We start from the raw sequence: 27085 nt of genomic DNA on the forward strand, positions 1-27085 counted from the left end.
GAATCAAATATTTATCGAACCGACCCTAAAATATCATAAACCAATGGTATAAACGAATCAAATCGAGCCAAAATTTGAAAGCTCAAATTCGACTCGAATTAGTTATAGTCGAGTTCAAGCTCGATTCGAAGTTCGAAAATTTTAAAACTTTTGGTTCAAATTCGATTCATATTTAAACTCCATTTCGGCTCAAAAAAATCAAACATGTTTGATAGGCTCATAATAGTTTGCATTTTTGTTGTCGTATCTCACATTGTTATCACTTTCAACATGCTTAATTGACACATTTTTGTGTGATTTTATTGTATGATTCTGCTCTTGCGATAAATCTAGACTAAAAATGATGATTTTATATCATAATTAAAGTCGTTGATATGATCATAGTGGAAGACTTGAAGTAAAAAAATTCAGAAATGATCTTTCTGCAAGGCATTATCACACCTATGACTATTCTTCAGCTGCTTGTACAATAAATCTGAAGTACGAAAATTGCAAAGATACTACCAGATTCTGGACTCGTGATTATGATATTTGAGTTGTGAAAAATAATTGGAGAGATATTTTTATTATTGGGAGAAATAAAGATAAGATAGAGTTTTATTCCATAAAAATTCTATCATATGTTTGATATGATTTTGTGTACATTAGGTTTTACCTAATCTTGGTGGGATTTTCTTCTTGATCCAATAACCATTACACGTACAAAAAAAGGAGGCACACAATCGAAGACGATACCTCTCTCTTTTTCTCTCTACCTCTTCAACGTAAAGAACAAAAAGAAAGCGTAAGAATTTTTCATCTTCTCTCCACAACTCTACCCTAAGTTTTATTTTTGATTCAAGAGATATTTTTTCCATTTAGGCTTTTTGTATTTCAATTTAATATTCGTGTTTTGTTCAAGTATTTGTTGATTTATATTTAATTCTATGAAAGTTATATATTGGTTAATCTGACAATTTAATTCGATATATAATTTTATATTGGTATCCATGAATTAATGAATCCATAATTGTCATGAATGATTGGTACATGAGTAGCGATAGATTAAGTATGTTATGCTATCATAACATATTTTATCTAAATAAATCAACGAAACTCTATCTATCAATTGCAGATATTTCGGTTGTTAGATTTTGAGATTAACTGTTTCATAAAACGAAAATGCTATTTTTAATTAGGCAAAAACTTGTGTGAGACGGTCTCATGGGTCGTATTTGTGAGACGGATCTCTATTTGGGTCATCCATGAAAAGATATTACTTTTTATGCTAAGAGTATTACATTTTATTGTGAATATGGGTAAGTTGACCCGTCTCACAGATTAAGATCCGTGAGACGGTCTCACATGAGACCCACTCTTTTAATTAATATGGAATGCTATCTTGCCCAATTAATTATTGATAAGTTTTGACTGGATGTTGGATTTGATCAATTAAATTTGGAAAACACAAAGATTTTAGCGGCTATCCCTATAATTATGATGTTAATTACTTGTAACCGCATAATATGTTAGACTATCAACAGTGACACAATTGAATAATAAAAATCTCCTTTAATCAAAGTTTAATAATTTAATTCTCGTTTAGGTTTATTATTTGTTATGACTTTCTAAATTTAATTTTAATATTTTATTTTTTTCTTATCCAACAAACCCTCATGTTATTTATGTTTTCTCGAAATAAATCATCTCATGTTCCACGTGGATTCGACTCTAGTTACAATTACACTTATTTTAACTAGAGAGTAGGAATTTAAGTTTGGTGGTTCAACGACAAGACACCAATGTTCATGAATTATTTGAAATATTGCTCGAAAATAAATACTCGAAACGCTCGAAATTCATTTATACACTCTAATATATAATCATATTATATAAAATTTCGGACCCCATCACTTTTCTTCAATGGAGAGTAAAAAAGAATTGGACAAGTTTGCAGAATCTGCGTAGATCCATCTGTATGGGTCCATTTTAGTCCCACCTCGAGAAAGAAAACTCTCAATTGGATATCGCTAAACATTTTCGTCCCTTTTCTCTAATCCATTTTAACCTGTTGGTTGGAGAGGCAAATTTACCGCTGAACAGTCGGTAGCTGTTGGCTGCATAATTGGGTTGGTGCTCCCCTCTTTTCTTGTATTATACGTATAGAATTTTTTGGCTCTCTCTCTACTACACTAATTTTTCTTGGGCCATTTGTTTCTTTATTAAAAAAGAACGTAAGAAGGATTCCCAGAAAATTTAAAAGCAAGCTGTTGTCAATTAAGGGTTGGTGGTTGTCTATCTATCTGCGTTGAAGAAAATTGTTTTTGTGTTGAGGAAAGAGAGCAGCTGTTGCTGAGTTTTTTCGACAACCCGAGTGGAGAAATTAGGAAGAAAAAAGAGTCTCATTTTCTTGGTTTTTTTGGCTGTGAATTGTGGAGGTTTTGTGTTGTTTTCTTGAGAAGTGTAATGCTTAAAAGCCTTGAATTTTTACTGGATTCGCCTCTCTTTTGGTCTGCAGTGAGTCGGAAGGGAAATAAAAATAGAAACGGACAGAGTGAAAGGGTCAATTAATTGAGTGGAAATAATGCTAGCGCTTGGGAGTACTTGCAGCTGTGTCCGTACCAGCAACAATTGCAATGCTTTAGTCAAAGAACTTCAGGTCTCTTTTCTTTCTTTATATAGTCTGTATCTTCGACGTAATGATTTCGTTCCTTCTTTTGAAAATTTGGAATATTTGTTTGTGTCAGTTTCTTTGGAATGTAGGAGCTTGGGTACTTCGGCTTTCCAATTTTAGCGGGTTCTTGCGAAAAATGGGAGACTTTTTTATCGTACTTTTTTTAAAAAAGTTGGTTGGATAAGGCTCGGATTTTTGTAAACAAATTCGTTTCTGGTGATTTTAAGAATGTTCTGTTTGGCAAGTGTGTGTATGTGTGTGTTTTTTTAAGTTTCTATTTAAACTCAACTTCAACGGAGCCTAATTGAAAATGAACCTTTGAATTTTCTTTGACTTTCTGTTATGTGTATCTAATGCTGCCTTTAACCCTGTAGTGGTTGAAGTTCAAGTGAGATTCTTGCAAAAAATGAAAAATAAATTCTGTTTATTTATTATGTTTGTTCTACTTACTTATACAAAGTATGATTCTTTAAGAAAATGGGCGTCAGCCAGTATATGTTAAATTGTACCGCTTTAGCATTTTGGACTTATGTCAAGTGGTATTTTCTGAGATTACTCAATCAATGAGCAGCAAATATGGTCTGAAATTGGTGAAACTGAAGCTGATAAAGATCGCATGTTATTGGATCTTGAGCGGGAATGCTTAGAAATCTACCGAAGAAAGGTTGACGAGGCTGCAAATGAAAAGGCTCGCCTTCATCACTTTATCGCTGCCAGAGAAGCGGAGGTTGCAATGCTAATGGCTGCCCTTGGAGAAATTTATATGAACTCGCCGGTAATGAAGTGTCATTAGAATTAGAACAAACCTCCTTTTCCTTCTCCAATTGTATATTTTTTATAATGAATTAGATCTTTAATGTTTTTTCCTCAGCTTCTATGTTGACCTAATTAGGGGTATGAACGAACCGAATCAAGCTCAATATCAGTAAAAATTTAAGGCTCGAATCTGGCTCGAATTAATTATATTCGAGTTCGAGCTCGATTCGAAACTCGGAAAATTTTGATTATTTTGCTTCGAGTTCGGCTCGAAATCTTCAAATTTATATAAATTATTATTATATTATGTTAATAAAATATCAAGGCTCGTGAATCAAACAAAATAATTTTGGCTCGAGTTCGGCTCGAAAAAAGGTCAAACATGTTCGAGTTCGGCTGAATTCGATAAATTCGAATAATAATTAAATATTTATCGAACTTTCTCGAAAAGTTCGCGAACCAACTCTATTTATTTACAGCCCTAGGACCCATAATCAGAATAAGTTAGTAAAGAGTTAAGAAATTTATGTGAGAAAAGTTTGGTTTAGTAGTAAAAAACTTATAACTCTCAGTTGCACGACCCCAATGTTCATTTGGGCCATAAATTGTTCCACGATTTGTTCATGCTTCTCTAGTATGTCAGGTTTGTGATTCACAGTGATCAATGCGCGGTATTTTTGTTGCAATTTTGAAGAAAGGTTTCTCACATCTTTTGAATGTGTTGTGTGGCCTGCCGCCTGCAAAAAGAAAACTTCTAGAGACATACAAGTTATAACAAAACCAAAATGACAGGAAGTTTAGTGCTGTCCCATGATTAAGTTTTGGAAATTTAGAATATTTCAGCTGAGAAAATTCATCCCTTAAAAAAGTGTAAATTTTTTGATAAAAATGATGTGCAAAGAGGATATCAGTGTTTATTGAGTCACGCTATTCATGGGTAGCTGGTTATTTGTCATTTTGATAGCAATTATTATTTTGGTGGACGAGGTTAGAGAATACTTATGAAATGTAGCATCTTGTTTTTGTGCATCAATCAAAAAATACAGGCAACCTTAAAAAAATACTCATCTGCATATACTGTTCGTGTAACTATTGTCTGGAGAGGTTTATCAATCTTTCTGTATTTTTCATATATCTGATGGGAGATCATTTAAATATTTGCCGGATAATGTTTGTATATGCTTTTGGATGTACGTAATGTACAATTGTATCTAATTTTCATCTGTTTGTGCTGGCTTCTTTGCTGAAAAGATATGCTGGGAAAGGTCAGCAGAGAGTATAGAATGCGGTTTCATCATTAATCCTGTTAAGTTCAATAATCTTTTCTCTAGGGGTATTGTTAATTAACTCACTAATTGTGAATGCTACAGGTCCAGTCAGAGAACAAATCAAAATCATTGACATTACAACTGGCGTCTGTTACTCCACTTGTAGAGGACCTGAAGCTTAAGAAAGAAGAAAGAACGAGACAATTTGCAGATATTAAGGCACAAATTGAGAAGATCACGAATGAGATCTCAGGATATGGTAATCTTGTCAGTGCTGCAACTTCATTGGACCTGGAAGAACAAGATTTGTCGCTGAGAAAGTTCACGGAATACCAATCACGTCTCCGTGCTTTACAGAAGGATAAGGTATGGATCAGGAACTTGTAGTCAATTCGAAATGGTACATATTTACAATTCCTCATTAATCTAAGTGAATCTCTTATGGACCATCTTGATTAATGGCACTAGTGCCAATCCAGAAATTGCTTAGTCCATTTTGTCATGATCATCCTTTTCATTCCCGTTTTATACTTGATTCATTGATATGAATTTTAACAAATATCGGAGAAAGGATGAGCTGGCATAATAAGAATCAGTTCCTCAATCCTAAGATACGTGCCACTGGACATCAATCCAACACCTAACTGATGTCTTCTTTGCCCTGAGAAATTAAGCATTACCACATGCTAGTGTCTTGCATCCACTATGACGACCCATTTCTTATAGCTGTAGAACCATTCAACTTGGCTATATTGGGGTCTGTGGACCATGCCAAACCTGCACTTGGGGTGGACATATTCTTTGGTTATATAGTCTAGGTTCAAATGTATAGTTTATAATTTCTCCTTTATAGTTTATAGTTTCTCCAAACTAGTCAATTCCTCTTTCATATTATCATTTTCCTCTCATAAGGCTTTTCATGACATTCTTGATTGTTGGAGGCATGAGCGAATTCTCCCTTTACTCCCTGGACCGAGGATTGTGCGGTGGACTGGACAACTCCTACTTGAGCATTTCCTTCTATAAATGATGTTGTGGAAGTATAAGATTGATTGGCATGTGTTCTTTTTTGTTCTGATAGCCTGAGTTGTTTGAATGACTTATCTGATGGAATATTGTGCTACCGTGAGAGATATTTTTAAATTAGTTGGTTTCAATTGCTAGAGTTTGGCAACGTTACAGTCTAATATTGTATTAGAGTTCAATGTTCTACAACTCACTTTTTGCATTTCGAAAATGATTTGCAGTCTGAACGCCTTCAAAAAGTCATGGATTATGTGAACGAGGTCCATACTTTGAGCAGTGTAATAGGTTTGGATTTTGGTAATACAGTAAGCGACGTTCATCCTAGTTTGCGTGAATCTAGCCTGGAACATGCCACAAATATCAGCGACAGCACATTAGAGGGTCTTGATCAGGCTGTCCTAAGGTTGAAAACAGAGAGAAAGTTCCGATATCAGAAGGTATCATTTACTTAAATAGCTGATAAATCTCCAGTGTTCCCTTTCATTGAAACCTACGCTCTGCTGCAGCTGAAAGATGTAGCTGGATCTCTCTTCGAACTCTGGAAATTAATGGACACAAAACATGAAGAGAAGGTCTACTTCTTGAAGATTACTTCGATCCTCAATTTGTCAGAATCTGAAATTGTGCAAGCAGGTGCTCTTACAATGGAGATAGTTGAACAGGTATTTAAACAAAATCATTCCCTGCGGTTTGCAGTCTGCCCTTCTAAATGAATACAGTTTGCGAAATGTAATGTTATCATGGGCAGGCATCGGCAGAGGTCGAGAGACTCAGTAAGCTGAAAGCCAGCAGGCTGAAGGAAATTGTCCTGAAGAAGAGGTCGGAACTTGAAGATATTTGCCGTAAAGTTCATATTCAACCTGATGCAAGTAGTGCTGCTAATAAAATTAATACTTTGATAGACTCAGGTAGATAACACCGTCCTCGAGAAGAACTCTGTGTATGTGATTATTTGCTAGGTACTGATTGGAATCCACATTTTTTGCAGGTTTGGTGGATCCGAGTGAAATATTAACTAACATTGAAACCCAAATATGCAATGCCAAAGAAGAAGCTTTAACTCGCAAAGAAATAATGGAAAAGATTGACCGATGGCTATTTGCTTGTGATGAAGAAAATTGGCTCGAAGATTATAATCGAGTAAGCTAAAAAATGGTTTTGATATAGAAAGTGTGGTCTGATGAGAATAGGATGAAGAAAATATTTCTCCTATATCTTATGTGCTTGTTTGTAATTATGGTTTGATTTATCAGGATGAGAATCGGTACAGTGCTGGGAGAGGTGCACACATAAATCTAAAACGTGCAGAGCGAGCAAGAATTATGATAAGTAAAATACCAGGTACTTCACTAGAGACTAGAACTTTTTTGTTTCTTGATCAAGCTGGTTACGTGTCTGGAGGTAACGTGCTATGATTTTCAGCTATGGTTGAAAACCTGATTAGACATTCGCTGGCATGGGAGGATGAGAAACATAAACAGTTTCTCTATGATGGGGTTGGTTTTCCAAAAATTTTCATCTGCAATTTCAAGTTTTTATTTCTTCTCTATGATTGAGTAATTGGCTCTTTTGTTTTTGTGTCATTTGCCTTCAGGTTCATCTAGTATCAATACTGGAGGATTACAAACTAACTAGAATACAGAAGGAAGAGGAGAAAAAGCGTTCCAGGGTAAACAAATTCAAACGATCTGAGTAAAGTTTCTTGATGTTTATATTTTATGCATCGATTAGATGTTTCCTTACTAAGATGTTCTTTATAACAACTGATATTACAGTTACTTACCATATACCGATTGTATGGACATTGCGTTGCATCATATAGTTATAAAAATAACCAATGATTATCCTGTGCCCCTGTGATATGAAATTTTCTGTTCAGGATCATAAAAAACTCCAAAATATGCTACTTGCGGAGAAAGAAGCGATGTATGGTTCTAAGCCAAGTCCTAGAAGAAGTAACAGCTTTAGGACTACAAATGGGTACCAAGCATATGGAAATGGATCTGTGACCCCTTCACCCCGTCGGAACTCTGTTGGCTGTGCAACTCCGGAGGTCCAAACTCCACGTTCTTATTTTGGCCGACAAAACGGGTATTTCAAGGAAATGAGAAGACTTTCCACTGCTCCTCTTAACTTTGTGGCAATCCCCAAAGAAGATACAATGTCTTTTTCATCTGTTTACGGTTCAGAGCCAGAGTCCCCCCAGAGCTAAAAGTAGATTTGAAGCGGTACATTTTTCCTTATTATAATTTATCTACCTCTACTCCACTGCGATTGATGTTTCTGCTCAAAGATAAGAATTTAGATCGCAGCTTTGAGAGATTGAATTGTGTATCCAGACTGTTGAACATTATCATTGCAAATAAGCTACACGATCTGTTTTGAACCAGTCAAGGATTTGTTAAAAAGAAAAAAAGAATTGTTTCAACTTTGCTCACACTGCTGATACTCTGGTTTGTGAAGTTTCAGCAAATTCGATCCAAGGGTCTCAGTTTTTCTCAACTTCCTCTGTTTTATATAAATAGTTTTATGCTGCAAGTTTTTCTGATACCCACTTTTTATTTATTCAGATTTTTAACACCCCACTTTTACAGAAACACTTATCTTCTGATTAATATGGGATGCTATGTTGAAAGGACCAGCTTAAGGTTGTGAATATAGCTGGATTTATGCTGTACCAGCTTCTTCCAAACATGTTTTAGCAGTAGGCAGTGGCAACTGACATTTAGACATCCTGCTACTCGATGATGGATTGAGGCTGCATCCTAGTGTTTTGTACACCTTGGTAGAGATAGACAAGTGCATATGCTGTTTTCAAACTGGAAGTTCTTACCGTTTGACTCACTCTATTTCCTTTCTAGTTTACATTTGTTTTGTATATATTTCTGCCAAGACCACTCTATTTGTTGACTTGATTTGTTGTGTAAGTTTTATAGCTCTTGTGTCTGGTGAATTTGTTATAATAGAACGCTCATATCGTGGATTGTGAGAATCCACAAACTAGTCGAAAAGCTCAAACTTTATTCAGAACTAATTTGGAAACTCCAGCTCATGAGCTTGTTTAACAAGTACACTTGTACCCATATTATTGTATTAAACTCGAACTTGAATTCAAATTACGAAATTGTTAGAACTCAAGCAATTTGTGTATAGCTTGATATCACTAGCCAATATGTTTGCACCTTGGTATCGCAAAAAGCGCCAAAGTTGATGAACAAAAAGCAAACAATGCGTTTTCCTTTTCATGGTTAATCTTTTATGATTCCATTCTGCAGAAATGTTTCGGATTTAGCAGAGACTGATACATCTAGAAGATAACACGCAAGAAATTGTGGTACCATAGGCCTAGCCTCTGATGTGCCAACAAAGGTGATTGCTCTTTCAAGATTCAAACTTGGTTTACTCGCTGGTGCTGAAGCATTTGATATATTTTATTACACTCTGGTGGAAGAGGGCCCTTCGATGAAGGAGTGGTTTTGACATGGTCTTGATCATGACGAAGGCCGTGATGCCTCTTGCGCCTTGTTCCCAAACGAACTCTTTCCTCCTGCAATTTACCGTCAGAGATGCAACTTGATTAAAATCGGATGCTGGATATATGGAGTTATCAAGGCTGTGATAAAATATCATATGGATTTTTTTTTTTTTTTTGCCTGTTGGAGATTTTTGCAACTTTTTTAGGATGCTTTGGGTTTATTATTATTATTATTATTATTATTATTATTATTGGGCTAAAATCTACAATCAATAAAATTAGATTGTTACAAAACATACTAATAATATAATACAAACTCAAAATCAAATAAAATATGGAGAAAATTGTAAGTTTTCTTCATGTATCTTTCTTCACGATTTTGGTCCGATTTGTTATTCAAATTTAGTATTAGTCATATATTTTCTGGTTTTTAACAATTTTAGTCTTTTTTTTATTATGAGTGTTGATGTGATATTATACACATCAGCGCTAGTGGCATGTCGGATAAAGAAATAAATTTGTCAAGAAGAGAAAGATAATAGATTAAGACTGAAATTTAACGACATGGATGACCAAAATCACAAAAATATAAACATATCACACTAAAAATGCATTTTTTCCTAATATACATACACTCAAGATTTAAAAACACGCTGAATTGACAAAATTTAATTTTTAGAAAATATTGTAATTTTAGTCATGTAAGTTGGTCTGTTTTGAGTTTTACTCCAGTATCTTGTCAAAGTTTGGTTTTCATATAATAACTTATATGATTTATAGTTTTGGTCATTTTTTTTTTCTGCAACCACTAAATCTATGACACTGATATTCTCTTACATAGTCCATGTCACGCATATTAAAATACACATAAACAAAAATAAATGTAAACGAGAATTTTTTTCCTCTCGTTTTAAAATATTGAGGTCATGTTGCTTTATTTTTTTCTTTTTTTTATGGATTAATTTTAGTTTGAGTAATAGGATATTTATTCTCCTAAATGTGTCACATATGATAAAATTGGTGTCAAATAAATCATATTCGAAAGATTTAGTGGTTTCGGAAAAAAGACCAAAACAAAAAAAATTCAAATTATTGTATTAAAATCAAACTTTGACAAGTTATATGACTAAAATTAAAAACATATCTACGTTGAATTAATTTGATTTGGTTTATTTTTATCCAAAACTTGAATCAAACCAATTTTTATAATTTAATCAATTTTAAAACCAATTGAAAATGTTATTGCATGAAAATCAATCCAAATCATGCAATTTGATTTGATTTGATTTTAGAGTTTGATTCAGTTTTTCAACACCCCTAACTAAATAATATTAGACTAGATCGATTTTCATTCTACACGTCTTTCTAATTATCTCAAGTTATTAATTATTATTGTATATTATTTCCGTTTAATTTTGAAAACTCAACAAAAGATGAATGAATATCATCCATATATCGTATATAAACATGATTTTTTTTTTAGTTTCTTGTTTTATATCCCTCTGTTTAGCTTGAAAAATTTGTCTACGAATCTAATATTTTATTGGACATTGATAAAACATACACGATTCTAAATTCTTGATCTATATAGTTAGTTCATGTAAATAAGAAAGAGATGCTCACTTTGATGAAAGAAGAGTGAGGCAATGGGCAGTTCACTGGTCCGTCCTGGTGCGGATCAGGTTCAATCGGATGCTCGATTGGCCATAACCCGAAGTAGCTCTTCTCTTTATGTATCCCCAAGTCTGTACCAGAATCTGCGGTGTCCTCTACCATTGCATCCATGTTTTGTTTTTGGTCCCCGGCCTACGTATTAAGCCAAAAAATGAAATGAAGGGGCCGTATATATCGTGGGTAGGAAAGACAGATTTGGCATGATGGGATTTCTCCAAACAGTGAAAAGAGAGGAAAGATTCCCACCACTTTGCTTCATATACTCACGAAAGATAGATTTGGCATGATGGGATTTCTCCAAACAGTGAAAAGAGAGGAAAGATTCCCATCACTTGGCTCCATATAACAGTACTTTTCCTTTGGTAAATGAAACCAAAGTTCATATTTCCATTCTTTAATCATTAATGGGACCATGTTTCTGAAACAGCGTAGCTTTTTTACTTTCACCGCTTAAGTTTGAAAATAGAGACAAATATCCCACTTTTCGTTTTGCTTTCTTGTTTTTTGCAGAAGCTGCAGTGAGAGATGGGTGGGCATGGCATCCAAGAAAAGCGTGGAAGAGTGGTGAATGCTAGACGGCGACTTTTCTACATTTTACTAATAAGGATCATTTTCGCTAGCTGCTAACCACATTCCATCTTTTTTTCTTCAAAGAATTGTAAAAAAAAAGGAGGAATCTCGTTAATAATCTTAGCTCTAAGAAGTATTCCAACCATAGTCTTTGATTTGGTCGATCAACTTGTGAGTGAAATTCTTAAAGGTTCGTTAGCCTATCCATAAAAAAGGGCTGGCCGATCATCCCAAAATAAGCCAAAATCAACGGGTTTTCCCTTTGACATGCATTGGGGTGACGAAATTTACGAGGAAAATTTTCATTTGATCAAAGTTGATTGCTTATGTTTGTCAAAAAAATAAAAAGTTGAGCTTCTTGCGGAAGTATTATAAACTGTGCAAGGATGAGAATCACTGCATTATCAACCACGGTCTATCATGTATGGAATTTGCGAAGACATTTTTATGAAGATCAAGATCCATACTTATTGTTATATTCCTGAGAAGTTACTGTTGTTTTATTTCATCTATGATTTCGTGATTTCTGTACTGTAAGTTGAGGTACGTTGTAGTATTTGAATGATGTTTCTCTCCTGAGAATGTCCAATGTATTTGTATTTTAAATTTTTTACCCGTTTTTAATGAATATTCATTAAAAAAAATAAAAAATAAACCACAACATTGTATGACAGTTTTAGTTGACTACAAGAAATTTCTACCATCGGCTGTTCCCTTTTTAGATTAGGAAAATATCATGATCATCATTTAGTTGCCCATAGTTTTTTTCTATTTCACTGTCAAACCAATGTATTTGTCTTATTTTATTTGAAATATCCGAGACCGACAAATACAATCACTAGCTTAGCTAAGTATTATTAGTCATTTAAACTTGGTTACTCACGAATCAGAAAATCAAATAAAATAAATACTATCTGTATTATATTATTGATATTTAGACAAAATTTGGTTGGAAAAAAGTTGAAAATCCAAATCTCTCGTTCTCTCCTTTAATATTGGAAAATATATCATACTCTGTTCATCTAGAAAGCTGAAATACTCCTCTTTGTTTGATGTTGGTCCTTTAAGAAGTTGCTGTGAACATTCTTACAATCAACATATTGTGAGAAGAAACTTTAAGTTTCCACTCGTGCATTTTTATAGACAAAATAAATGCAGGACGAGCGCTTACTTTTTTACCAAATGTTATAGCTAATAGTAGTGGTGCAACTCAAATCTTTTAAACCGCACAACAGCTCAAGCACCACTGTTTGATCGTTTTACCATGCAGAGACAATTATTACACCCAACAATAAACGCTCAGCTGCAGAAACTTCTTCTGCAGTTGCAGGAGGAAATAACAACATTGCACGAGCGAGAAAAAAAGGTAATAGAAGCATCCTTCGAGGGAAGTTTCCCGTCATCATTATTGACTGTAGTTCATTAATGTGAAACAATTTTTTATATACATGTTCAAACTTTAAATAGAGAACGTATTCAAACTCGCAATAAACACGGTCACGAAACATTAGCAAGCAAAAGATAGTAAAATGTTTTCTCAAAATTTGTCCATTAATTAGAAGAGAAGAAAGATTTCATAATCCTACTCTCAGTGGCCAGAAAATGTTGCTAGCCAATGAAACAAATGTAAACGAGAACCTCATTAACAGCTTTACGAGGCCCAAATGTCTAGGTTTTAAACACAAAGCATGTATTCGAAAATTCAAGAACTTGAAGAACGGAGCAAACCTCTGCCAAAGGTCACTGAATATGTACAGTGAAAACATAAGTGATGTGGTGTCAATCCAGTCGAGGCTAACAGAAAATAAGTCTATCTGATTGTTACGAACTTGTTGGTACCGTGTTTTGCCCAGTAAGTCCTCAGGTCAATTGAGTTAGCGAAATCATAGCCTTCGGATGCAAGTTTTTCCAAGACTTTTTTGAAAGCACCCTGACTCATCTTTCGCCCTGCAATTCTTGCTCCTCGCCTTTTGGTGCTCATAGGCAACGGATACATGGATATAGTCATCGTGCAACAAGCTGACTGCCAACCCCCAAACCCCCAGCGATAGCACTGCTGGGGAGTACCCGTACAAGAGCAAACAGGAATCGGTATACCAGAAATGTCGAAATCAACTCCATTTATCACAACATCTACGTTCTTCTTCAAAGTTTTTGCACGATGAACTGAGGATTTACCATTTTCCTTCGGCACAGGACCTTTTCTTGGCTTCTTTGATTTCAAAGTCTTTGGGGCCGCAGGAGCTCCTCTCTTTTTAGCAGGAACATGTCCCTTCTTGACATTTGGCTCTTCCGTGTTCGACTCGGTATCTTTTGTTGGATCAGGTTGGTGGGCTGCTGGCATGGCGTGATGAGTCCCAGAAGTTTCAGCAAGAACCGGGCTGAAAGTGTTTGTCGGGAACATTTGCAAAAATTTCTCCCGATGGTTTATCCAACTATCTCGAACATAGTCCATGTGCGTGGCAGGAAGTTCTGCAGGGACACGATCCCGGGGATGGTAGGTGCCATTAGGGGAAACCATTAAAGGGTTATCATGTCCTGACAGGAAAGGTTTCGTATGCCGATCCACCATAGAAGACATGAGCTGGAGACCAAGATGCCCTTTAAAGGAAGGTTCATAATAACCCCAATTTCTCAAGCTGTCTTCATCCATTACAACTACAGAATCAAATCAAATAACACCTCATGCATTAAGTCCTCACATAAAGCCATTCAACATTGCATTCTCGGCACAAAATACCATCGATATGATAACCAGAAAACTCAAGAAATCCATGAAGCATAAACATTCAGCTAATGAACCAATATCAGTCCTTATGTAGTTCAAGACAGCAAATTGTTCAAACGATGTATTGGCAAACGACATACATTTAGCCGGTTATTATCTTAGAAACGACTCAGGATTTTTAATCTACATTTTCCTAGAAAAAATCATACTTAAATCTGAAGGGAACAATGCATTGAGAACTAACATTAAAATCAGTGAAATACATAAATTAAGCTCCGAACAATTCCAATTATAACGCAAAAAATCAATTGTTGAATAACAATCATGCACAATCCAAGTGAATCCAACACCGATCGAAATTCATGATTACCCCCCACCGAGAAAAACCCACAATTTCGAAATCCAAAACACCACCAAGATTCAAGATCCGGACAATTTCGAAACCACAGCGAATAGATGGGAAGAGTCTTCATTCAAAACCCAAACGAGAGACACCAAAATCAACGAAATATCAAACAAATCTCGACATCGAAAACCTAAAAAATAATCTAATTAAAATCCACAAATATCCATGAAAACAAGGATCCTCAACAAAAAGCTTCAATCTTTGGGCATCTTGAGTCGATTCTAAGAAATCAGACAAAAGGGATCTGAAATAAAAACGAAAAGAAACAAAACAAAACAGAAAAATCAGAAATACACATTAAAAAAAACATTCAGCTCTGTAGATGGAGGTAACAGAGTATAGCCCTTGTGATATATTTTGCATCTAATCAAATCCGATCCAATATAAAAAGAGAGAGAGAGAGAGGAGAGAGAGAGGCTCACTCGTTAAGGCAAAAACACTTTAATTTTTTTGGAGAGAGGAGAGAGATTTGAAAGAGAGAGACGAAGAGGTGAGATAGAGAGACGGGGGTAGGACCCTGACAGACGGACCATTCGGTTTTTTTATATAATATCGGCCGGGGTTACAAACCCGGTTCCTCCTTTTAATTTTTCTATTTAATTATACAATGATTTCGTATTTTCGTGAAGGGAAAATATATATTGATTATGGACTGATTCGAGCTCAATAATCTTTAGGTACCCACAGTTTAGGCTAAAAAAACCCTTTTCTTTCATTCAATGTGATTATATAGTACAAAAGTTTAGGAAATACTCTATTGCGTAGGAGTTCAAAGACGGAAATTAATGGAAAATTCTCCTTCTTTCTTATGTATCTTAACTGAGTAAGTCTTCTTTATATTTTATATTGTTCAAACTAATTATCAAGCTAACTATCACCTACTGCTAACTAACTGTTATTTAACCGACTAATTGTTTGATTGTATTTTAGTTGAGTATATATAATATCCCTCCTCAAGATGTACTATAAACATTCTTGATAGACATCTTGGATGATAATGTTGTCAAGGTAGTAGATGGTACATGTTTGGTGAACATGTCCGCAAGCTGCAAGTTGGAACGAACAGGGAGCAGCTTGGTGGAACCATCCGCAATCTTTCCTCCAACGAAATGACACTCGATCTCGATGTGTTTTGTCTGCTCATGAAATACTGGATTGTTGACGACATGGATTGTGGATTGGCTGTCGCAAAACACGGTAGCTGGTGTAGGAGTTGAAATATTAAAGTCTTAAGTAGTTGTGTGAGCCACACGACTCTGCTTGTAGTGCTAGCCAAGGCCCGATATTCTGTTTCAGTGGATGATCATGAGATAGTGGACTGCTTCTTAGTTGTTCAAAGGATGAGAAATGTTGAGTGAACATCATCCTTAGTTGTTCCATTTGGTCTTTGCTAAAGCTTTGGAACACATTTGGTGAAGAATCAATGTCATCGGTTGTAAGAGCCCCAAACGTTTTAAGGCCCAGCCCATGAAGTTAAATACTAATATAATTTAAAAAAAGAAAAAGAAAAAGAAAAGATAATCACCCTCAGCACCGATTTCTCTCTCCTCGCCCGTAGCTTCTGTTCTTCATTTTTTTACAATTCTCGTTCGCTTCGATCGATCATATCTCTGTCTCCAGTTGCCGGAAAAATTCAAGTAAATACATGATTGGAAAGCTCTCGACGAGAGCTACGTTGTGATACCCATATTGAAGTGTTTCTCGACATTTTTCGAAAATCCGCCGCCCCTTTCTCCGCTGAATCGACGCCGTACTTCGCCGGAGGTCGGAAATCGATTGAGGGCTTTTGTTCTCTGGGTCATAAGCTTCGTTTTGGTATACATATTGCGGTATAACTTATGATTTCATAAATTGTTTATGGGTTGTTCCATTTTTGGATTAACTTTGGTACCAATATTAATAATTGTTATATTATTGATTGTAGGTGCTATATCGGAGACGGGTAGAGGTATCTATCAAATTTTCGAAATTTGTTGGGATTAAATTTCGAAAATTCAGCATATTAAACTTGGGTTATTGAATTTTAGTGTTCAATAATTAGGTGTTTAGATGCTCTAGAATTGTCGTATATTAATTTTAGAAATATTAAAGCCTAAATTATGAATTTTTGGAATTTTAGGCTAAATTAGTGAATATTGGAAAAATAAATTGGACTTGATATGAAATGTATTATTTGCCACAGGATTGGAGTTTTCAGGAAATAATTAAGATATTTTGTGGTAAATTAAACATCGCTTGAGGTACGCATGAACCATTTCCTTATGACGTCTATAATGATGTGGAATGACGTTAAGTATTTTGTAATGAGTTGTGGCGTGCTTTATATGTTTCTGTGAATAACGTGATTGCATTCATGCATTTATGTTATGGCATAGCATTTCGAGCCTTGACTCCGTTGATTGCTATTATTATTGATATGTTGAGCTGTTGCGTCATCTATGGAGCGCGTGATAGGATAGATCACTCATGACATCTTATCGATGGAACGAGTGATAGGATTAGCACTCTCCTGATGACTGCTCGAGGACTGACCGGGTCGCTACCGGACCCTCGATGCTACGTGCATGGATGAGCGGCGGCATGCTATTACGTTGCTGCAGTCCTGGCACGGGTGGCCACTGTTTCTGTTGCTGATGCGTTTTATTGGACTCCGTTTTGGTATCCGTTATTTCATTGTTACCGACACGCATTGCATTGCATATTATGACATGTTACTTGATTTTATTTCACGTCAGTTATAATTGTCATAATTTTACTGGTTCGTCGTACTGGGGCCTGACCCCTCGTTTCTTTTTATGCTGTGGTTGTTTTTGATGCCATAGCAGGTTATCCAGGAGGATTTGACGCGTCTGGTGGAGCGTCAGGTAGAGGTGCCCAGTCGTCGAGTCAGGGTTGAGAGTTCCCAGATATATATGTATATTATATGGAGTCATACATTTACCGGGGAGATACCTCGTGTAGCTGTACTGTTGTTTTACGATGTTTTGAATTGATAGTTGTGTGATCGAGCCTTGCCGGCTCTGCATGTGTTTAGTCCTGGCCAGTGCGGCTATAGGTTTGTGGATTGATGTTGTGACTTTATTTCGAGTATATAAATGTTGTTTGTGATGTTTTGATAATTTTGGGATGTCCTATTTACGAATAGGTCATGCCGAAATTTCTGTAGGCCCAAAATGGAAAATTTTTAATCGCTTTCGCTGTTTACATTAATAAATCCTGCTGTTTGGTAATTAAATATTAATCAGGAGCACGGGCCCCCACATCGGTAGAATGATGAGCAGAAGAATTGTATGTCCCTGAGATCTGATTCGTACTAACAACGTTTGGGCTAGTTGAGTTATTTCCGCGATGCTTAAACCGTGGAGGATAGCCATGTATCTTGTAACACGGTAGCTGGTGTAGGAGTTGAAATATTAAAGTCTTGAAGTAGTTGTGTGAGCCACACGACTCTGCTTGTAGTGCTAGCCAAGGCCCGATATTCTGTTTCAATGGATGATCATGAGATAGTGGCCTGCTTCTTAGTTGTTCAAAGGATGAGAAATGTTGAGTGAACATCATCCTTAGTTGTTCCATTTGGTCTTTGCTAAAGCTTTGGAACACATTTGGTGAAGAATCAATGTCATCGGTAGAATGATGAGCAGAAGAATTGTATGTCCCTGAGATCTGATTCGTACTAACAACGTTTGGGCTAGTTGAGTTATTTCCGCGATGCTTAAACCGTGGAGGATAGCCATGTATCTTGTAACAAGTATCCACGGTATGATAATTGATGTTGCATTTGGTGCAAAAAGGCCATTCTCGATGCATTTATCGGTGTAGTCTTGGTGGCCTTCTGGCCTTGAATTGTGTCTGGTACTGATCAATCTTAACGGAGAAAGCCATACCTCTTGTTTGGGTGAGGCTCGTAGAATGAACTCTAATGTCCTTTTGATGGGAGGAATGGGATCAATCAATAGGACTTGAGTGCGAACTTGAGCAAACGAATCATTGAGACCCATGAGGAAGGTCATGATGTAGTCCATCCAGAAATTAATGTGTTTCGATCCTTTTGACTCCCTCACAATTGCATCTACCACAGTTGTACATTGGTCGAAAGTTATTCAGTTCTTCCCAAAGGACTTTAATTTTGGTGAAGTAGACAATCATGGAATCTTGTTCTTGTCGAAAGTTTATCAAATCACAATCTCAACTGAAATATACGAGGCCCATTGCTCTGCTAGAATCTTTCTCTGATATCTTCCCAAATGATTGCAGCATAATCTGAGATCTTCCCAAAATGGCTCTGATACATTATAACGTAGGAGTTCAAAGACGGAAATGCATGAGAATTCTCCTTCTTTCTTCAGTATCTCAACTGAGTAAGTCCTCTTTACATTTTATATTGTTCAAATTAATTATCAAGCTAACTATCACATAACTGCTAACTAGTTGTTATTTAACTGACTATTGTATTTTAGTTGAGTATATCTAATATACTCAGACCCAATATAAAAGCATATGCAAGTCGTGTAATATTCAATCCACATTAAAAATTACACCAACATATATAACTTTGACAAAAGAAAAAATAAATATATTTAAGGTAACGAAGGGAAATGCATTATATCTTGCTCACAAATGTTGCATATAAATATGTTCGGGATTTCTTGATTGTTTGGGATTTGAACGCAACGAGTGTGTTGCCAAACTTGACATATATCACAGGATACCATTCTTTCACCATCATCATCTTTAGTTCCACAAGGACAATCCACAACTAAGTCTCTCTTCATCCATCCTTCGTATATCCCATCATTAGTCACTCCTCGGTTGCCCTCGAATGCTATCTTGCCACCAGCCGTAACTTTCTTGAACACCAAATCCGATCCTTTTGGATTGATGTTTATCATTGACCGTACAACGAAGTTTCGCAATCCCAGATAAATTTCTCTGAATGTATTCTCTACTTCAAACTTGAGCTCGTCGAACGTAGCACCATGTTTCAACTCAAAGCATTCATATGGTATTATGAACGCCTTTGCTAACTCTGCGGATACCCTCTCATATTCGTGCATATGGTGGTCAGCTAAAATCACCGTGCAGTAGATCTTTTGTTTTGTGGTTTCATCCTCTGAGGGCGTGTCCCCGAGATAGTCCTTAAGAAAGTACTTTGTGTCTAGTATAATTCTTGATGCCGATGGAATAGAAGCTAACGCCCCATTGGTTGTAATTGACGTGTCTTCTTTAAGGATGTTTTTGTACATGCAGAAAATGTCCCTCATGATTTGAGCCCAGCTAATCTTATGCTGAGGCTTCAATTTTGCGTCAATGAACGGCGAACCATCTTGTTTAGGAAATGCGCGGGAGACATCTTCTAGACAGTACTCTAGAACCTTGGTAACCGGATTCAGGCAACGCCGCACAAAATACTTCCCCACGATGTGGTTTCCTAAAGACTTGAGCACGAAATCCAGCAATCCCGTGTCACCAATATACGCGCGCGCCACATCTCGTACGTGTTGCCTAGAAACCCACCTGAATTCAGCTCTTTTCAAGGCCTCGACCACCACATGAATGGCCATTTCCACCCGTTTAGGCGACCATCGACACGATGAATCCGACATTATTCCGGGGTAGTTAGAATCCTTGCTGCTTTCTTTGCGAAGTCTAGATTTCAGCTCGATCATGAAATGGAATAGATCGCCTAGCGTGACGAGGGAATGGCCTGACAGAACCTGATATCGTGCCACGATAATTTTCGTCTCGGTTTTACAAAATTCGACACCGAGGATCTGAGTAAGTAGGCTGAGGGGAATGCTTTGGATTGCTTTCAGAGCATTTTGATACATTTCTTGAGTAACTCCAAATGTCCCACGCCCATATTTATAGTCCCAATGACCAAACCATGGCTTACTATAGGCCACCGCGTGAAGCAGCCTTAGATCCATTCCTTTCTTTTGCGCCGTATCTTTTAAACTCACTTTCCTACAACATTAAACAAAACTTTACAAAATTAGTGTATCTTGGTAATATATAATTGAAATATGATACTCCTATTTGAGGGAAAATTCGAACTTAAACAACTAAACTAATTAAAATGCGAGTTCGCATACAATAGAGTGAAACGTGAGTTAATTTTCGTGGAATCCTACGAACCTTGCACGGAGACCAGAGCACAGACGATCCCAGAGTTCCATGATTTGGTGACCGGGCACATCCGACCCGGTTTCTAACCCATTAATGCACAGAAGATGCCCAAACCCGTTGGAATGGAACACGCCATGCATGCAATGGCTCTCCCCTTGTAATTCAAACACATTTGTATCCTTCGACGGCAACACTGTATCCTTTGATGGCAACACAAAATGATACTTCTTATTGCAAATCATATGATGTCCCCAGCCTGATCTAAATTTTAAAAATAATCATTATTCACTTTTTCAATCAAGAGAAGAATGATGATAAATGATAAGAAATTGAAGATTAAACCAGAAACACACCTAACAATGAAGACATCTGAAATGCTAAACTTCTATATTTTTCAACACACATCTCCCCTCTAAAACTTAAGTATACTTTTAATCAAAATATGAAATGAAAGAAGAGACTGAGTGAGTTTAGATACTCTCTGTAGCCATCCATGCTAAACTTGATTGATTGAGTCCATCTTGCACATATTCCGACCTAGCTAGTAAAGATTGAGCTATGACGAGGAATCACGTAGTGAAGTATGTTCGACTTCGAGGCACTTATTTCTGAAAATAGAAGCATGCATGCACCATAAACATATACAAATGAATCAAACTTTACGATGGGTTGGATCCACGTGGAATAAATACCACTTATAGGTAAGCAATCAAATTTTGTTTCAGGATCCAGTCCCAGTATAAAACGTTTACAATACTACTCTACCTATATAGTGACAGTGCTTGCAATGAAGCTCGATTGATAGCTCAACAGGCTCCTCAACAACAAACAGAAACAGATGTAATAATGGATGCCGACGAGCTTCGAGTTGAAATGACCAACTCGCTCTTCCTCCGCACACGCCACTCTCAAACTGCCCGTATTCAAGAAGAGCTCTCACATTTTCATGGAACGAACCATTAAATTCGGCAGGATACCCTCTTTCACCGAGCATCTTGAACTTGAAAACCCTTTCCCCTCTCTTCCTTTTCTTGAATCCACTTAAGTCTAATTGAGACATTTTTTTAAGGTGCAACACAAAAGATTTAAGGACTCCTGATATCATCTTATATATATGTATGTGTGTTGCTTGGTCACACATATGGTGCAAGGAATTATACAAACAAATAACGATAGAATCGGGTTATCAAAATGGGTCACTTTCCATGCATGAGCCGTAGGAAAAAATGGAAAGTGGGAAAAATTTTAGGGTTCTGTGTATTAACTAATAGTGCCATGCATCTGATCATGGGAGTATCTGTGATTTAAATTCATCATATCCCGGCAGTTTTTGAGAGACCTTATTGTTAAGAGGGCTTATAGTAATGCTGTGTTTCTTGGCCAACCACCTAAGTTTTAAAGCGTGCGTGCGTGTCTGCATGCACACACACAAAATTAATTTTAGTGCAATACCACCGAGGTCATGCCATGTTTTATCATTCATATAGGAAAAATTATCGAATTCTAGTTTTTATTCTATAATTTGGATTTTTGTATTTGACATGTTTCTGTTTTGAAGCCACTGATGACTGAACATATTGAATATTGCTAATTTGACACCGATATTCTTTGCGTAAATGTCAACAAAGTCTAGTACACATTAAATTAATCTAGGTAAAAAAAAATAAATATATTATTTTTATTTTAGCATTTTAAATAGCTCCAATAAGCCAATGATCTAATGGTCCAGAAGTAAACGTTCTCCAAGCCAATGATCTAATGGTCCAGCAGTAAAAGTGAGGTCCAAGAAGTAATTGATCTTGTATTAGAGTTTCATTTGTATAGGTTGTTTGGTAGATAGGATGCTCGAGTGGCCATAGTATGAAGAAAAAGTTCTGATAAATCAAACATGGCGTAGGGCCTACATGATATATTATTTTTATGAAAGCATTGGTTGCTGCTAAATCACGATAAACATCACATGCATTCTCATAATTCTAAGTTTTGTCTTTCAATTTTTATTTTCATTTACTTTACTACTTGACCTCACAAAATTAAATATACCAACCATTTCCAAAAGGGTATTTTTAAGTTCCTTGTTACATATGTATACCGTATATTTGGCAAGAATTGGAATATAATTGACTCTGATAATCAAAATTTCACAAATTGTACCATATTAATTGGGCTGAGAGAGACAAGTACCTGATGTTTAGTCATTCAATCTCAGGCTCTGAAAATCATGCCAGCTTCTATTTATACAGACTATACGTAATCCTAGCTAGCTAGCTACACTCAATCCACAACTCTAAAATTTCGGCCACCGGACAGCGCAAATTAATGGTTTTATTCGCTCAATCCGCACTACAGGCATATCTTATAACGCTTTGGCTTCAAGCGAGTGATGGCAATGAGACCAATAAATAAATTAATTAGCTACTATAGCAAATTGTGTTTGATTTAGAGAAATATTTGGATTTTAATTTGCTAGAAACTCGACGATAGAGTTCCATTTCGCGAAATTTAATGAATCAACAAATTTATTGGATAAACATCTTAATCAGTAAGATTTTTCAACTAAAGTTTAGCTGAAGACACGTAATTCATAGCCGAAGAACTCTCCGCCGCAGTCGGAAGAGTGCCGGTTAGCGCCTGAAACTTCTTCTTGCAGGCATGACAGGTGATTTCCAAGATTGTGCTGCTGATTTTCTCGGTGAATTGCTCCTTCAAAACCTGAGCCTTTTCGAGGTCTGCAAGTGCCTGCTGCCTGATTCTTTCAGCCTTTGCAAACTCCAATTCAGCCAGTTCAATTTGTTGCCGTGCTTGTCTTACAACATCTTCCGCTAAACCATTTTCTGCGATAGGAAAATCCAGCTGCTGCTCACTTGTTATCCCCGGCTTACAGATATAATCATTCTCAAGTGTAAATTTGGTGGATGATGACAAAAGCTGAAGTTCTAAGTTATGTTGATGATTTTCGTCACGTTCACCAGGATTTTTCGGGTGGATTCTTGGGACTGAGACTGCGCTGAAATTGGAATACTCCATCGATGGAGTGGTAGAGCTTGAAGCTGTCGGAGAAGAACTGGCCTCGGGTTGCGTTGGATGTTGTAACTCCGGTGGCAGGTTGTGGTGGCGGATGGTGCAGGAGTCTTGATGCTCAATGAAACTCTCCACTCTGAGAATACAAAGTTGGAGCACCTAAAATCTTGATCATATAGCGTAAAAGGATATATATAATTTACACCTAAGGAACGCCATTAAGAAATATAAAATGTTCGCTCGCACAAAATTTAAATTTTCAACTTGTGAAGGGTTCATTAATTTTACAACTTCACATATATATTTTTAATTTTACGGTGGCCACGCTATGTCGTATGTAGGAGAGAGGTGACTCTGGGGATCCTATTTGTGACACATGGTCCAAATTATGAAAACAGTAAAATACAAAGAAAAAGGCATGCCAATTATTTTGCATATATATAACCTGGAAAAAACTCGGCCACAGTCACAAGAATGTCCCCGAGTACCGCAAGTCCTGACATGGGCTTTGAAATCTGATTGAACCGCATAACCTTTGGAGCATCTCTCGCAGACCCACGGCTTGTTGTTGCTGTGTTTCCTCCTGAAATGCTTCTTAATCCCCACCAGATCACCCAGCGCATGCTTCGGGTCGTGGTGCAGACATGTCTCCTCGGGGCACACGAAGACACGATTCTTGGCTTGTGGGTTGTCTCTCTTGAGAAGTTTCCATGGCACCTTGTGCCTACGCATGTGCATTTGTAGATTCTGATCTCTCTGAAACCCTTGGTTGCAGATCTCGCACACGTAGCGGTCTGACTCTAGTAATGTCTTCGATGAAAGTGAAACAACTTCTGCGTCTGGATCTGTCACAATGCACGTTAATTATTACTAACGTTTAAGGTTTGGAATCGAAAAATCAAGTATTTTCAAGAAAGCAAGATCGAACACCTTTTTCAAAAGGGAAAAAGAAAACTGTTCATTTTTCGTACATTAATGAGTCTAGATTCAAAGAAATACATGATGCAACAAATGCAGGTACCTGTACCTTTACTACATAAAATTTATTCTCTGCATGTGTTCGAGTTCAATGAAGTAATAATTTCCAAGGTCGGAGAAGAGTATAAAAAGAACATAGAACGTCGTGACTGTTTGTATATCTGCGTGTATATATAGAGATAGATACAAGTGTTAACCAATCAAATACCCGGGGTGCCAGCAGGCCTTCTTTTTCTCTCATTCGAAAACCCATTAACATCCTGAGATGAATTATACATCATTCAAGGCAAGATCCTCCAGCCTTCAGACATGAATGATGTCTTGCACAAGTGACACTGAAAAGAACATCTCTTTCTTAATTATCTTGCAAAAAAGAAAAGATCAAACTGTGTAGAAAGAGGAGAGAAAATGGCAAAGTAAACTAGCTAGAAAAGCATCTGCTTTTTTGGTGCTACCAGCTTTTATTTTTTCCTCAACCTTTACATCTTGAGTCGGTAAAGTTTAGAGGGTAAAGCCTTGCTTATAAAGATTGCATAAACCTATCTAAAGTCCTAGTTTTGGACCCCGTGAGAATACAGATGAAGTTCTGCCCACTTGAAAAACAAAAAACGTTAGGGCGTAAAAAGGTTTTTCGATGTAAGCAATCCGACGCTCAAGTCCTTCGAATATCCGTGTAAAAGAAAGTGTTGTATAGAGAATATTTATTGGGTGTTTGTGGACATGTTTAATGAATGTGTTAATGATCAAGCAAATCTGAATTTTTATTAGAGAAAAAAATAATTATGACATTGTTTTCAGTTCTTGGTCACTTTTCATGATCAGATAGATATTCATGCTCTGTCATCTTATAATGTTACGACTGACAACTCATAGCGTTTCTAGTCTTATCACATTGTCCCCGTGTGTGTTAATTGATATACCAATGATTTTGAAGAATGAATATCATTAATTGTGGGATCAGAGTCGATGCTAGTCACGAGTTGCTCGAGCAGTGGTTGTTACGTGAGGCACATACAGGTCCCTGATTTATTATTATAGTCTTCTTACATAGTCCGCACTAGTATGAGATCCCAGACTTGTTTGAGTATATGCTGATGTAATCGGCTTGCCTAGTTGTTGGAAACTCATGAATGATTATGGAAGACCACTCTCTTACTTGGACAAATTTTCCATCCAGACTCCTGAACTCTTTCGCGTACATCAAATACAATAAATTAGTTTTTATATATAAAAATGAGTTTATTTAGCTCTTTTTTTATTTAATTTGGAATTATTTCATATATAATTTAAAAAAATTGGGTCTACACTCTAGATACGAATCACGATTCTGAATTTTCTATTTCAGCCCAATGAGTTTGCCAGGAATTTGTGTCCCGCGCACGAAAGAAACATTATTACGGATTATGGAGATGAAGAAAACAAAAGGCATTTAAAAACATACAAAAATTTAAATAAAATGAGATATATATTTTATTTGAGTTATTTATAAAAAAATATTATTTTTTATTATAATTAAAATTGACTCGTTACCACCCGAAAAAACGACATTCATAATTTGCTCGAGTTAGTGGAGGCCTGACAACAAGTAGATCACGTGGCTTGGTTTTAAAAAAGATTTGTCGCCTAGTGAGCTAGAACGATTCGCCATACTTAAAATTGAATTTGAATTTAATTATGTTTTTTTTTTCTTTTGTCAAAAATAATATTAATTAGATATCAATTGTAAAAGTGAAGGAATAAAATTTCAATGAACACGAGAGTTCAGTAAAAAGGAATAATCTATTTGATGATGCCCTAAGATGTCTCGGGCTATGGATAATGTCCGGGTCAGGGATATGAATTATTTTCGGGCCATGGAAGATCCGAGGCAATAAGATAGGTCTGCAAAAGATCTCGCCAAGAAGAATCTATGGAAATGGTTCATCAGAAGGCCAGGCCATTGAGCGATTGGGATGTCTTCACCCGAGATATTGGATACCTGAGCTCTCATGCAAACTCTTGGGAAGTTTTCTATCCAGGCCACTTCGATATGAGCGCCGCGATCAAGTATACTAGTAAGATAGGGTGTGGGCGGCTGTCCCATCTCTGACACCGATCCAAGTGGTTGACAAAATCTAGTAGGCTGAATGTGATTAGTATGAGATTTGACATGTCAGAATATATGGTATGATCAGCCGCCCTACTATAATTAGTAGGTAGCACGTAGTCATCATTACATTTCATACTATAAATATCAGGTTCTCTTCTTGCGTTGAATTCTCTATTCAGATATTGAACATCCATATTTATTACTCATTTATTGTCTACACTCACACCAATATCATCATCATCACTTGGTTAATTACATTGGTTTTTTGCTTGAATCATTCAATGACTTAAGCATCGGATTGGTCACGCCAAATAC

At 36.4% G+C, this 27085-nt stretch overlaps 4 protein-coding genes and 2 long non-coding RNA genes across 10 annotated transcripts; 2 read left to right on the forward strand and 4 right to left on the reverse strand.

The window, feature by feature from the left end:
* Positions 1-1902: 1902 nt before the first annotated feature.
* On the forward strand, positions 1903-9114 carry LOC140841904 (65-kDa microtubule-associated protein 6-like). Of its 3 annotated transcripts, XM_073209645.1 has the most exons (13): positions 1903-2108; positions 2498-2638; positions 3225-3428; positions 4780-5043; positions 5925-6140; positions 6210-6365; positions 6452-6611; positions 6692-6843; positions 6957-7044; positions 7126-7199; positions 7298-7372; positions 7583-7931; positions 8298-8638. In XM_073209645.1, exons 2-12 carry the CDS (start codon positions 2564-2566, stop codon positions 7913-7915), a joined length of 1797 nt encoding a protein of 598 aa, XP_073065746.1. In that variant the 5' UTR covers positions 1903-2108; positions 2498-2563; the 3' UTR covers positions 7916-7931; positions 8298-8638. The 3 variants fall into 3 exon arrangements, with proteins under 3 accessions (XP_073065746.1, XP_073065754.1, XP_073065738.1); XM_073209653.1 differs by lacking the exons at positions 1903-2108; positions 8298-8638 and adding an exon at positions 8979-9114 and having other exon boundaries at positions 2144-2638; XM_073209637.1 differs by lacking the exon at positions 1903-2108 and having other exon boundaries at positions 2145-2638.
* Positions 9115-9141: 27 nt separating this feature from the next.
* LOC140841924 (uncharacterized) lies at positions 9142-11000 on the reverse strand. The gene is made up of 2 exons (XR_012120278.1): positions 10802-11000; positions 9142-9250 (listed from the first exon to the last, which is right to left on the reverse strand). It is a non-coding gene; the product is annotated as an uncharacterized lncRNA (long non-coding RNA).
* Positions 11001-12938: 1938 nt separating this feature from the next.
* Positions 12939-15067, reverse strand: LOC140841930 (protein BASIC PENTACYSTEINE1-like). The gene is made up of 2 exons (XM_073209673.1): positions 14979-15067; positions 12939-14080 (listed from the first exon to the last, which is right to left on the reverse strand). Exon 2 carries the CDS (start codon positions 14073-14075, stop codon positions 13233-13235), a length of 843 nt encoding a protein of 280 aa, XP_073065774.1. The 5' UTR covers positions 14076-14080; positions 14979-15067; the 3' UTR covers positions 12939-13232.
* A 1012-nt stretch (positions 15068-16079) lies between these two features.
* On the forward strand, positions 16080-17675 carry LOC140814074 (uncharacterized). The gene is made up of 4 exons (XR_012114067.1): positions 16080-16385; positions 16481-16504; positions 16739-16796; positions 17382-17675. It is a non-coding gene; the product is annotated as an uncharacterized lncRNA (long non-coding RNA).
* A 1437-nt stretch (positions 17676-19112) lies between these two features.
* On the reverse strand, positions 19113-21090 carry LOC140814080 (PHD finger protein MALE STERILITY 1-like). Of its 2 annotated transcripts, none has more exons than XM_073172944.1 (2): positions 20692-21090; positions 19113-20520 (listed from the first exon to the last, which is right to left on the reverse strand). In XM_073172944.1, the coding sequence occupies exons 1-2, from the start codon at positions 20922-20924 to the stop codon at positions 19134-19136; spliced, it is 1620 nt and encodes a 539-aa protein (XP_073029045.1). In that variant the 5' UTR covers positions 20925-21090; the 3' UTR covers positions 19113-19133. The 2 variants fall into 2 exon arrangements, with proteins under 2 accessions (XP_073029045.1, XP_073029053.1); XM_073172952.1 differs by having other exon boundaries at positions 20649-20772.
* Positions 21091-23113: 2023 nt separating this feature from the next.
* LOC140841940 (protein indeterminate-domain 14-like) lies at positions 23114-25188 on the reverse strand. Of its 2 annotated transcripts, none has more exons than XM_073209695.1 (3): positions 24731-24883; positions 24149-24548; positions 23114-23839 (listed from the first exon to the last, which is right to left on the reverse strand). In XM_073209695.1, exons 2-3 carry the CDS (start codon positions 24439-24441, stop codon positions 23239-23241), a joined length of 894 nt encoding a protein of 297 aa, XP_073065796.1. In that variant the 5' UTR covers positions 24442-24548; positions 24731-24883; the 3' UTR covers positions 23114-23238. The 2 variants fall into 2 exon arrangements, with proteins under 2 accessions (XP_073065796.1, XP_073065786.1); XM_073209685.1 differs by lacking the exon at positions 24731-24883 and adding an exon at positions 24890-25188 and having other exon boundaries at positions 23116-23839.
* Between the last annotated feature and the right edge of the window lie 1897 nt (positions 25189-27085).

The sequence above is a fragment of the Primulina eburnea genome, chromosome 1 (assembly GCF_022965805.1).
Source record: "Primulina eburnea isolate SZY01 chromosome 1, ASM2296580v1, whole genome shotgun sequence".
Taxonomy (NCBI): Eukaryota; Viridiplantae; Streptophyta; class Magnoliopsida; order Lamiales; family Gesneriaceae; genus Primulina; species Primulina eburnea.